We start from the raw sequence: 12,805 nt of genomic DNA on the forward strand, positions 1-12,805 counted from the left end.
GCCCGGGTCAGGGTGCTGGGGAGAGCTGCTCCCTGCCGCGGGTAGCGCTGACTGCAGGGCACGTTCCGCTCCGCCCCCTGCTGCCCTAGGAGCCCCAGGCGGCGCGACCCGTCCCGTCCCGGGGGCCAGGAAGGCGCCGGACGGGGAGAGCGGCCCCGCGAGCCGCCCGGCCCGGAGGATGCTGGCGGCGGCGCGGCGCGTGGTGTGCGCGCTCTCCGGGGGAGTGGACAGCGCGGTGGCGGCGCTGCTGCTCCGGCGGAGGGGTGAGGAGGCGGCGAGTCTGAGCGCCGAGGGCCCGAGCTGCGAGGGGGCTCAGGGCGTTGGGCGCGGGGCGATGAGACGGGCCGGGACCCCTGCCGGGGGGAGAAGGGCTGGGGTGACACGGGGGCACTGCCCATGCGCAGAAGGGGCCCCGGCCTGCTCTGCTCGCACTGTGCTCTGAGCCCCTCCCCCAAACGCGATGGCTCCCCGCCCACCACCTGCTCCTCTCAGCCTGCCCGCTGGCGGGCCTGCCAAAGGCTCCTCTCCGCCCCCTGGCCGGGCCCCACGGGGCAGTCGCTGCTTCCCGCTGCCTGTGTCCCTGGAGCTGCGCCGTCGGGACTGGTGCTGGCCAGTCTCAGCCGGGGGGGGCTTGGTTCAGCCCCTTCAGGCAGTGGGTCCTGACGGAGTCTGGCCAGGACAGACCCTGGCCTGACTGACTGCAGCACTCCCGGCCCGGTACCGGCCCTCGCTGCGCTGGTGGGGCTGGTGACTGCGGCTGGAGGCAGGGCATGGGGGAGTGAGCCTCTAGGGGAGGGGACGATCTCTGTGTGTTGGGGCATTAGCGAGTGGGGGTGCTGTGCAGTTGGGGTGGGGCTGTGGGCAGGGTGCTGTGCATTTGTGGCAGGGTCTTGTGGGGCGCTGGGCACAGTGAGTGGAGGGGGTCTCTGGCCATAGGAAATTGGGGCAGGGAAGGGGATGTGTGGTGTGGCAAGTACCCGTCCCCAAGGGGACTGGGCATGATGGCAGCACAAGGCTGGGTGTCTGGCAACTGCCATTTGTTTATAGTTCCCTCGTGCTGGGTGAAGCAGGGCCGCCCGTCATGTCATGTCATGTCATGCCATGCCATGCCATGCCTCATTGCCCCTGGCCGGCTCCTTATTCTGCATACTGAGACAGACACACACACACACCATGCTCCACACACCGTACATGGGGGCCCACAAATATGTTTGTCACCAGGCCCACAAAAGGTTAATCTGGTCCTACATTGGGAGAAAGGGAAGAAGGGCAGGCTGTCCTGGGGCTGTGGGGAGGAGAGGAAAGAAGGACTGGCTGAGCCTGTGACGTGGGGAGAGGGAGAAGAGAAGGGCTGGGGTGCCTGGGGCTGGTGACATGCAGGAGAGGAGGAGCAGCAGAAGTGCAGGGAGTCCTGGCACTCATGACACGGGGTCAGGGCCGGCTCTAGCCATTTCGCCGCCCCAAGCACGGCGGCACGCCGCGGGGAGCGCTCTGCCGCTCGCCGGTCCCGCGGCTCTGGTGGACCTCCCGCAGGCGTGCCTGCGGATGCTCTACCGGAGCCATGGGACCAGCGGACCCTCCGCAGGGATGCCTGCGGGAGGTCCACTGCAGCCGCCTGCTGCCCTCCCAGCAACCGGCAGAGCGCCCCCTGCGGCATGCCACTCCAAGGACGCGCGGCGCTCTGGGGCCTGGAGCCGGCCCTGCACGGGGTGGAGGGGAGAAGGGCTGGAGTTTTGGGGCTGGTGACATGGGAGGGAGGGGAGAAGGGATGGGGTGCCTGGGGCTGGTGACATGGGGGAGAATGTTTGTGGGGTCTGGGGCCTTGTGACATGAGGGGAAGGGTAAAAGGAGTAGGGTGCCTGGTGTGGCATGGAGGAGAGGGGTGCCTGGGGCCTGTGACACTTGATGGGAGGAGGGCTAGGGTCCCTGAGGTCTGTGATATGGGGAGGAAGGCTGGAGTGCCTGTGACAGGGAGTGGGGGAAGGGCTAGGAGTGCCTGGGGGTGCCATGTCATCAGTTGCTCCTGTAAGAGTATTACGCTGTCCTGATTGTTGTCGTGACAGACACTCCTCTTGCACACACCTGGCTGTATCAATTCATTCCAGGCTGATTTTCCTGCACCCTCTATCCCTTGAATTCATACAACAGTCATCCACTTTCTCTGTAATAGTTAACCCGAACAGTTTAACATTGTTCTTCTCTGTAATAAGCACAAAGTTTTGTTAAACATCAGGTTATTTAAAATATTAGCACATTTTCTCACATGATTTTCCCAACATAGATATGGGTTTTCAGAGAATGAAACATGAATCTCTATTAATTTGATATCTCATTATTTGTTATGGCAAGGTTTGTATCAAACTCTTTTGATACCAAGGTTGAAGACTTTTTAAATTCACTTTTGTACTTACTGAGTAAGAAGGAATTCCTTATTTTCAAACCTGAAGAGCTGTTGAAAAGAGGATAGGTTGAATATTTTTCATTATCGTTGCAGCTGCATGAAGGGCCCTTCTATGGGAAGTGCTAATCTTATAGCATGTACTATTTGGCATAGAATTTTCAAACACTGAAAAATTTGAAATTATACGCCTGCTGCGGGATCTAAAGGAAGAACAAACCCGTATGTTCTTTGATAGGTTTAGAAACGTTAAGCACCAAATGCAGAGTTTTGCTGGGGTAACGCCTGCCCTCTTGCTTTCTTGGAATGATTCAAGAGAGGGGCATCAGGTTGCATGTGAGTTTAGGGAAGGAGGAAAAAAGCTGCTGGAATGGGCCACCCTGAAACTCAGCTGGCAGGAGCAGAGAGAAGCATCTGCAACGGGACCCTTAGACAGTTATGCCATCTGTGTGCAACTGCTTTTTACAGTTTTTACTCTGGACATTCCTCCTTTCTGCTGATTGGCTGTTTGCTAGCTCCCTCCTGCCCCCTCCTTCACCGTCTCTTCACTTCAGCCTCAGAGTCCATGCACACTTCTTTCTCCCCCTTTTCCTTCCCCTATCCCTTACCTAAACACACCTACACTCTTTGCCCCTCTGTTATCTTATTCCATCCCAGCAAAACTCAACACCACAAAAATTTTATGAAACTAACTTGACATGCAGCTGATTATTCTTCTTCACTTTGCTGGTATGTTTATTGTTTTGTGTTTTTCGAACATACCACAACAGGGCCCTGTTTCCAGTTGGGATCCTAAAGGTTACTGTAATACACAATTTTTTCCTCTCTGGAAAAAAAATTAAAATGTGTAATGATCCAGTATTCAACCTTAGTGTTACCTTCAGAGTTCTAGAATCAGGTGTTTTTAAATCTTAAAATTCGTATTGGACACTGAGTGGGTGGGGGGAAAGATATCTGGATGTAGGATACTCTGGAAAAACTAGCTGTGGACAGAAAATCAAATCAATTGAAGACTAGCTTTTAAAAATTCTTTTCAGAGTCTGTACATAAACAGGAATTACTAGTATATGCAATGTAAAATAACCCCGGGTGCTTGGCATGTTCTCTGGGGATGTCAGGTGTTATGAATGCTGGGGTGAAATAATGGTATTTGGAAGAAGTGAAAGAGGCTCTTGATTTTTCACCAAGCACACATCAATCTGCCTTAGTGGCATGTCTGAGTCCGTAGCAAGGAAGTGCAGTGTCAGGCACTGCTGGAATGACTTCTTGACAACTATAAGAACACTCAGAATACTGTTGCCCAGTTGGGACTTGGAAGATCCAGAGTTTGGGTCTGATCCCTGAGAATATTTTCAGTATATGAATAATTCCTTTCCTCCTTCCTTAGGCTACCAAGTGACAGGGGTATTTATGAAGAACTGGGACACTCTGGATGAACAAGGAGTTTGTTCTGCTGACAAAGATTGTGAAGATGCTTATAGAGTTTGTCAGAAACTGGATATCCCTTTTCATCAAGTTTCCTATGTCAAGGAGTACTGGAATGAAGTTTTCAGGTAGGATTGTTTTAGAGACATTGTCTTTAAATATATAATTTCTGATAAAGTATTAGTATGTGAACAGTGAGGGGGTAGAGAATGGCAGAAGACTGACAAGGACAACTTAGTGTCTGTGGAGGCATAAGACCGTACAGAAATATCTTAATGTGCTAGAAATTGTTATTCGTTCCTTGTCTTACAAGTTTAGAGTCACTACCAACTAAAATAGGTATGGGTCTGTTGGCATACTTACATACATTTACTCTTTGAATTGATAGATGGGATTTCTCTGGAATTAGATTAATTCGGATGTAGTATGTCATCGAGTTACAATGCCTCCCTCTTTCTCTTTCCATCCATACTAACTAGCTGCAGTTTGAGGAAGAAAATATTTAACAGGAACTTCAGTTACTTTCATTTACATCAGATTGGAGCAAAAAACCCTGCATATTAGATTAATTTTACTCTAAACCCAGCTTACCACCTAGTTGTCATAAAAAATAGCTTCACTTCTTTCGGCCTCCTTTGTGCTTTGTAGCCCAAGTCCAGCAAGGGAGGGAGGGACTTAGGCCTCTGGGCTGTAGGGGGTTATAGGGGCTTGGGCATAAGTATAGTTTGACTTCTATTTTGTGTGGGCAGGAGCCAGTGGGACTTGGGCCAGATCCGCATGGCAAGGACCGTGGAGGAAGCGCCACTCCACCCCCTGACTCTCCTTAGCAGGCCACCTACCTGTCTGGGTTGGGGAGGAGGGCACAACAAAAATTATAACTCAGAGGTGGGGGGCTCAGCTCAAAAAGTTTGAAAACAGCTCAGGATGCAGGGAGGGGAATAGCTAGGGGCTGTGTGCAGGCAGGGGGGTAGCTCAGGTTGCAGGGAGTGAGGTAGCTAGGGGCTGTGTGCTGGCAAGGGGGTAGCTCAGGGTGAAGGGAATGGAATAGCTAGGGTCTGTATGCTAGGAGGGTTCCCCTGCAGTCCCTGTTTCCCAAGGTCTCTGCCAGTCATGGAGCTGGTCTCCATGCCCAGGCTGCTCTGAGGAGGCTGAGAAGCACCTTCAACCCCCTACAGCAGCAGGAGACAGCCACCTGCTCCAAGACAGCTGCTGTCCCGCACTGCCTGACTCTGGCTTCCTGCCTCCAACCTGGCATGGGGATGGGGAAGACAAGGAGGTAGAGTGGGGGTGTGGAACTGCCCCGGAACTGTCCTGCTCTTGGACTGTAGTTTCGGGGGCGGGGGTGGGGGAGGAACACCCCTGTGTCCCCCTCAATTCTGCCCATGGGCTCAAGGCTTCTGCCCCCTGGGGAGCACTGGAGCTCGGGACTCCGGAGTTCAGTCCTGCTGCTCCTGACTTCAGCCTCACAGGGGGCATCTGGAATTGAGCCTTCAACCCTGCGGCTCCTGATTTCAGCCCCATGGGAGGTGCTCGGGCTCTGGGTTTGAGCTGCAGGGTCCTGCAGTCTCCCTGAAAGGGTTCGCGGATCCCCAGGGGGCAGCGGATCCCCTGTTGAGAACTGCTGATCTAAGAGACTGCCAAACAATGGAGATTTTCCTTTTAAAAATTGTTTACACTACAGCTTGAAAAGAAAAGAGGGGAACAAGGGAGTGCAGTTAAAATGAAAGCCTTATTTAATACTTAATATTTCAAATGTTTTAACTATTTTTCTTCTTTTCTGTATCTTTAATAAAAGGTTAAAAGGATTTTTAATGATATGTTTGTTCAGGTACTAAGCACTCTATACAGGTGGTTCTCAGACTTTTGAGTTTGGTGACACCTTTCACACAGCATGCCTCTGAGGGTGATGCCCCCTTATAAATTAAAAAAGACGGTTACTTACCTTTGTAACTGTTGTTCTTCGAGATGTGTTGCTCATATCCATTCCAGTTAGGTGTGCGCGCGCCGCGTGCACGTTCGTCGGGAAAACTTTTACCCTAGCAACCCAGTCGGGTCGGCTGGGCGCCCCCTGGAGTGGCGCCGCCATGGCGCCCAATATATATCCCAGCCGACCCGGCCACCCTTCAGTTCCTTCTTGCCGGCTACTCCGACAGTGGGGAAGGAGGGTGGGTTTGGAATGGATATGAGCAACACATCTCGAAGAACAACAGTTACAAAGGTAAGTAACCGTCTTTTCTTCTTCGAGTGATTGCTCATATGCATTCCAGTTAGGTGATTCCCAAGCCTTACCTAGGCGGTGGGGTCGGAGCGAGATGTGGCGGTATTTAAAACTGCTACGCCAAAGGCCGCATCATCTCTAGATTGTCTGACTAACGCATAGTGATCGGTGAAAGTGTGTACCGATGACCAGGTCGCCGCACGACATATCTCCTGAATAGGCACGTGCGCCAGGAAGGCCGCTGATGTCGCCTGGGCTCTTGTGGAGTGTGCTGTGAGGTGGCCAGATGGGACACGAGCCAAGTCGTAGCATGTGCGGATGCAAGCAGTCACCCAGGAGGAGATCCTCTGAGAGGATATAGGTTGTCCCCTCATGCGTTCTGCAATCGCTACGAAAAGCTGAGGGGACTTCCGAAACCCCTTGGTTCTCTCGATGTAGAAGGCAAGCGCTCTACGTACATCCAAGGAGTGTAGATGTTGCTCCCGCCGAGAAGAGTGTGGTTTCGGAAAGAAGACGGGAAGGAAGATGTCCTGGTTGGTATGAAAGGTGGACACCACCTTAGGGAGGAACGCCGGGTGGGGTCGTAGATGTACCTTGTCCTTATGGAAGACGGTGTAAGGTGGGTCCACTGTGAGAGCTTTCAGCTCTGAGACCCGTCTGGCCGATGTAATGGCCACCAGGAAAGCTGTCTTCCATGATAGGTGTGTGAGCGAGCATGTCGCCAGTGGCTCGAATGGTGGGAGCATGAGCCTGTTCAGGACTAAGTTAAGGTCCCACGTAGGGGCAGGGCGGCGTACAGGCGGGTATAGTCGCTCCAGTCCTTTAAGAAATCTGGCGACTAGCGGATGAGAAAATATGGAGCGGCCACCTTCACCTGGCCGGAAGGCTGAAATGGCCGCTAAGTGCACCTTTAAGGAGGAAGTTGCCAGGTCCTGCTGTTTAAGGTACCAGAGGTAGTCGAGGATTGTGGAAACTGGGGACTGCGTGGGGTTCACCCCTTGGGAAGCGCACCAGCAAGAGAAGCGTTTCCATTTGGCCCTGTACGTAGAGCGAGTGGAGGGCTTCCTGCTGTTAAGCAGTATATGTTGGACCGGCGTAGAGCAGCTGAGCTCTGCCGAGCTCAGCCATGTAGGAGCCACGCCGTGAGATGAAGGGCTCGCAGGTCCGGGTGGTGAAGCGTGCCATGATCCTGGGTAATTAGGTCTGGATGGAGAGGAAGGTGAATTGGGGGGTCCACAGATAGGTTCATCAAGGTGGTGAACCAGTGTTGTCTGGGCCACGCAGGTGCGATCAGTATCAGGTGAGCCTTGTCTCTGCGCAACTTCAAGAGGACCTTGTGCACCAGGGGGAACGGAGGGAAGGCATACAGGAGATGGCGGGTCCACGGCAGGAGAAATGCATCCGTGATCGACCCCGGGGAGAGACCTTGAAAGGAGCAAAACTCCTGGCACTTCCTGTTGGACCTGGTTGCAAAGAGGTCTATGCGGGGAAACCCCCACCTCTGGAAGATGGAATGGATGACGTCTGGTCTGATCGACCATTCGTGGCAGAGAAAGGATCGGCTGAGGTTGTCCGCCAGCGTGTTCTCGACCCCTGGGAGAAAGGATGCCACTGGGTCTATCGAGTGGGCTATACAGAAGTCCCAGAGTCGAATGGCCTCTTGGCACAGTGGAGATGACCGGGTTCCCCCCTGTTTGTTGATATAATACATGGCCGTTGTGTTGTCCGTGAGTACGGAAACACAACGGCCTTGGAGGTGACGGAGAAATGCCTGGCAGGCAAGGCGGACTGCCCTTAGCTCCCGGACATTTATGTGGAGTGACAGCTCGAGGGTCGACCACAGGCCCTGGGTGCGCAGGTTTCCTAAGTGAGCTCCCCAACCCAGGGATGACGCATCGGTTGTTAGAGTCACCGATGGCTGTTGCGGATGGAATGGCATCCCCGCGCATACCAACGATGGGGTCAGCCACCAGTCGAGGGAGCGGAGAGGATCGGGGGGCACCGTCACTAACACATCCGGGTGGTCTCTGCTTGGTCGGTATACTGAGTGAAGCCACGTTTGGAGGGGCCTCATTCTGAGTCTGGCATGCTTTGTCACGTACGTGCAAGCGGCCATGTGACCGAGGAGTGTGAGACATGTCCGAGCCGAGGTGAGAGGGGATGCTTGCAAGCTCCGGATGATCGCCCCGATCGCCTGGAAACGAGGTTGAGGTAAGAAGGCCCTGGCCTGAATAGAGTCCAGGGTCGCACCTATGAAGTCCAACCTCTGTGTTGGAACTAGGTTGGACTTCTCGATGTTGACCAGCAGTCCCAGTCGGGAAAAGAGGTCCGTGGCAGCCTCTACATGTCGTCGTACCTGCGACTGGGAGGAACCTTTCAGGAGCCAGTCGTCTAGGTACGGGAAGACGTGGATTTTCCGCCGACGGAGGTAGGCGGCCACGACGGCCATGCACTTGGTGAACACCCTCGGGGCTGTCGAGAGACCGAATGGTAGAACCGTGAACTGGAAGTGTTGATGTGTGACCGTGAAGCGGAGGTACTTCCTGTGCGGTGGGAAGATGGCAATATGGAAGTACGCGTCTTTCATGTCGAGGGCGGCGTACCAGTCTCCAGGATCCAGGGATGGGATAATGGTTCCCAGGGAGATCATACGGAACTTCAACTTGAGCATCCACTTGTTGAGGCCCCGAAGGTCTAGGATGGGTCTGAGACCTCCCTTGGATTTGGGGATCAGGAAATAACGGGAGTAGAATCCCTTGCCTCTCTCGGCTAGAGGTACTTCCTCTATGGCCCCCGCCGCCAGGAGGGAGCGAACCTCCTGTAGAAGGGTTTGCTCGTGAGAGGGGTCCCTGAAGAGGGACTGGGAAGGGGGGCGGGAAGGGGGTGAAGAAGCAAATTGTAGATGGTATCCATGCTTCACTGTGCGTAGCACCCAACGGTCTGACGTTACTTGGGACCACGCTGGGAGGAAGCGGGAGAGGCGGTTGTAGAAAGTAGGGAAAGGATCCTGAATTGAGACTGATAAGCCGTCCCCGGGCGCACCTTCAAAAGCCGGACTTGGGGCCCGGTTGCGACTTGGAAGGCCCTTGGTTCTGGCCTCCCTGGGAGCTGGGTTGGCGTCTGCGTCCCCCGCGTCCACGCCGTCTATTGAGGTCTTGCCTCTGACGGGGTGGGAAGTATGGGCGCCGTGTTTGGGGCCTGAAGGGTCTGCGCTGGGTGGACGGGGTATGCATCCCTAATGAGCGAATAATGACCCTATTGTCTTTTAGGTTTTGCAATTTTGAGTCCGTCTTCTCAGAGAACAAGCCTTTCCCGTCAAAGGGTAGGTCTTGGATCGTGTATTGCAGCTCCGGAGGTAGTGTGGATGCTTGAAGCCAAGAGATGCGCCGCATTGTTACTCCGGACGCAATGGTTCTGGCTGCCGAATCAGCTGCATCGAGGGAGGCCTGGAGGGTAGTCCTGGCCACCTTCTTACCTTCCTCCAGGAATGCATTGAATTCTGGGCGTGAGTCGTGGGGGAGCAGTTCCGCGAACTTGCCCACCTCCACCCATATGTTGTGGTTATAACGCCCTAAAAGGGCCTGCTGGTTGGCCACACGGAGTTGCAAGGCCCCTGCTGAGTAGACCTTGCGACCCATGAGGTCCATGCGCTTGGCCTCTTTGGACTTGGGGGCCGGTGCCTGTTGTCCATGACGCTCCCTGTCATTGACCGACTGGGCCACGAGGGATGAGGGGGGAGGGTGTACATAGAGGTATTCGTACCCCCGAGAGGGTACCATGTACTTCCTCTCCACTCCCTTAGCTGTCGGAGGGATGGAGGCCGGTGACTGCCACAGGTTTTCGGTGGTAGATTGAATAGTCCGTATAAACGGCAGAGCTACCCGGGTAGGGGCATCTGCCGATAGTATGCTCACCACCGGGTCCTGAACCTCCGAGACTTCCTCCACGGGGAGGTTGATATTAAGTGCTACCCTACGGAGGAGGTCCTGGTGGGCCCTGAGATCTATTGGTGGAGGTCCCGATGTTGAAGTCCCCGCCACTGCCTCGTCTGGCGAGGAGGAGGAGGAGACACCGGGGATGATGTCCTCCTGTGCGGTGTCTCGCTGTTCCTCTGTTTCCAGCTCGTGACAACCCGGTGAGTCTGGACGTGGCTGTTTGTCCGACTCAATCGCGGGAGGTCGGGAAACAGTGGCCTCTGGCACCCGATGCTCTGCGGTAGCGGGACGCGGCTGAGGTAGGGGGGCACCCTGGGTCTGTTGGTAAGCCCATGGTGTCCAGAAGCCCCACTGTTGGGCACTCGTGTCCTGTGTATGTGGGTCTTGAAACTCGCCCAGCGGTACTTCAGGTTCGTAATAACTACCCGCATGGGAGGATGCCGACGTGGCTCTTGATGGCCACGGTGGTGCTGCAAAGGTCGGTGCCGCGGTGCCGACCGACCTCACACCTCTGGATACTGGCGACCGGTGCTGGTATTGGTGGGGAGAGCGAGACCGGGACCTGCGACCGGCTCGGTGCCGGGAGGTCGACCGGGATCGCGAGCGCCGTTGTCTGGATCTGCTCCTGTAGGCGCGGTGCTCCCTGCGGTGCCGTGAGCTGGATCGGTGCCGGGAGTACTCAGTTGACGCACGTGACGTCGACCGGTGCCGGGAGCCTGACCGGTGCCGGGAGCCGGAGCGGTGCCTGGAGCCGGAGCGGTGCCGGGAGCGTGAGCGGTACCGAGGTGATCGGTGCCGAGAGCTCGACCGGTGCCTGGGTGATCGCCGACGAGGTGATCGGTGCCGGGAGCCCGATCGGTACCGGGATCGGGATCGAGATCGGGACCGACGCCGTGAGTCTGAACGTCGTCTTGAAGCTGAGCGTCTGCCGGATCGCGACCTAGAGCGGTGCCGGTCTGTTACACTGACCGAAGCTGGTCTGGTCAGGGTCGGCTTGCCCATAGAACACAGGACCCGCACCGGCGGTGCCGGGGGTAAGGGCATGGGTGCCTCCGTAATGGCGATCAGCTCCCTCGCCGCGGCAAATGTCTCCGGGGTAGTAGGTGTAGAGAGCTCTACCACTGCGTGTACCGGGGAGCTACCAGGTGCCGGACTCGACGGACCTCTCGGGGCCGGAGTCGACGGTACCGGTTTGGGCGGTGCCGCGGCTGGTATCGGTGCCGGGCCATCCGCTGTCTTCGCAGGGTCTGGCTGCGGGGCGGCTGATGGCGAGACGGTTTGTGCCTTCGCCGCCTTTGGTCTCGGGGAGGTGGAGCGGCCTTGGCTCGGCTTCGGTGCCGCCTTCTTGGAGGAGGTACTCGGTGCCGCGGTGCCCTTGCTCACCGGCTTGCTTGCGCTCTGAGCCGAGGGCGAAGGTGTCAAGGCCGCTTCCATTAGGAGCTGTCTTAATCTAATGTCCCGCTCCTTTTTGGTCCTTGGCTTAAAGGACTTGCAGATTGAGCACTTAGCAGTTAAGTGCGACTCCCCTAGGCATTTTAAGCAGGAGTCATGAGGGTCTCCCACAGGCATAGGTTTATGGCAAGCCGCACAGGGCTTGAAACCTGATGAGCCGGGCATGGGCTCCGGCTCCCCGTGTGGGGGGAGGGGAGGGGGGGGTACCCCGATCCCCTCGTTACCACTAAAAACTAAACTAAAGCACTAAACTACTAACTATTGACAACTATAAACTATCTATATACAATGAGTAACTATATACCACGAAAGCTAAATGAGCTGCTAGGGAGTGTGGAGTTCAGCGAAGCCGCGCTCCACAGTTCCAACGACCGACACGGGCGGTAAGAAGGAACTGAAGGGTGGCCGGGTCGGCTGGGATATATATTGGGCGCCATGGCGGCGCCACTCCAGGGGGCGCCCAGCCGACCCGACTGGGTTGCTAGGGTAAAAGTTTTCCCGACGAACGTGCACGCGGCGCGCGCACACCTAACTGGAATGCATATGAGCAATCACTCGAAGAAGAAACACTTTTTTAATATATTTAACACCATTATAAACGCTGGAGGCAAAACAGGATTTGGGGTGGAGGCTGACAGCTTGCGACCACTCATGTAACAACCTCACGACCCCCTGAGGGCTCACGACCCTGCGAGAACCCCTGCTGTATACCAAGCTTCAGACCTTGTTTAACACTGTTTAATGTTGGACAGTGATAGGGTTAACAACTTTGGCCCATTTATTCCATCTAAATTAATATAACAACCCTACTCACCTCCTCTTCCCCTGACTATGGGTCCCTGCTTCCTTCTTCGCCACCATTCTACGCTCTTCCATTCCCTTGTGACTCCCTGCTTTGCCCCCCTCTTCTCAATTCCACGCATCATCAGATCCACTTCCTTGATTCTCCAGGTCTTCTCAGCAACGAAATACAATCAAGTTAAGCATAAGGCCTCACTTTGTTCGGCAAGGAAACACAGGGTGTCCCCACCCCATTTTCCCTGTTGATACAGGAGAGTGAAGAAGGGCATTATGCTACCCTCTTTGGGAGTGCTAGCCTGGGATCTCCAAATAAGAGAGAGTGCAACTCGAAGTCTTAAGTCCACACTACTGCTTTCTTCAACCATTTCCTTCTCCTGTTTTCCCTACATCTTCCCCCTTCAATGCAGGGCTCACATGCAGTCTTTTACTCTAGCAAGCAGCTTGCCCTTTGCTAGGACTTTCTTCTGCCTCTTCAGACTGTGAACTTACCCCTTCCCATGGTTCCTGCCTCTTCAGGCCTCCTCTTCCTAGGCCTTTTTAACCAAGAGAATCACTCTGGGCTTGCCTTTTCTGTAG

At 55.1% G+C, this 12,805-nt stretch overlaps 1 protein-coding gene across 2 annotated transcripts in view; it reads left to right on the forward strand.

Moving 5' to 3' along the window:
• The first annotated feature begins 8 nt into the window (after positions 1-8).
• The window catches only part of TRMU (tRNA mitochondrial 2-thiouridylase), a 35,869-nt gene continuing 23,072 nt past the window's right edge, over positions 9-12,805 (forward strand). Inside the window, exons 1-2 of one of the 2 annotated variants that reach the window (XM_050936287.1) lie at positions 9-263; positions 3,786-3,951. In XM_050936287.1, coding sequence (XP_050792244.1) covers positions 179-263; positions 3,786-3,951 — 251 coding nt within the window. In that variant the 5' untranslated portion in view covers positions 9-178. The remainder of the gene's footprint in view (positions 264-3,785; positions 3,952-12,805) is intronic. The other variant, XM_050936286.1, reaches the window with a different exon arrangement.

The sequence above is a fragment of the Gopherus flavomarginatus genome, chromosome 1 (assembly GCF_025201925.1).
Source record: "Gopherus flavomarginatus isolate rGopFla2 chromosome 1, rGopFla2.mat.asm, whole genome shotgun sequence".
Lineage (NCBI taxonomy): Eukaryota > Metazoa > Chordata > Testudines > Testudinidae > Gopherus > Gopherus flavomarginatus.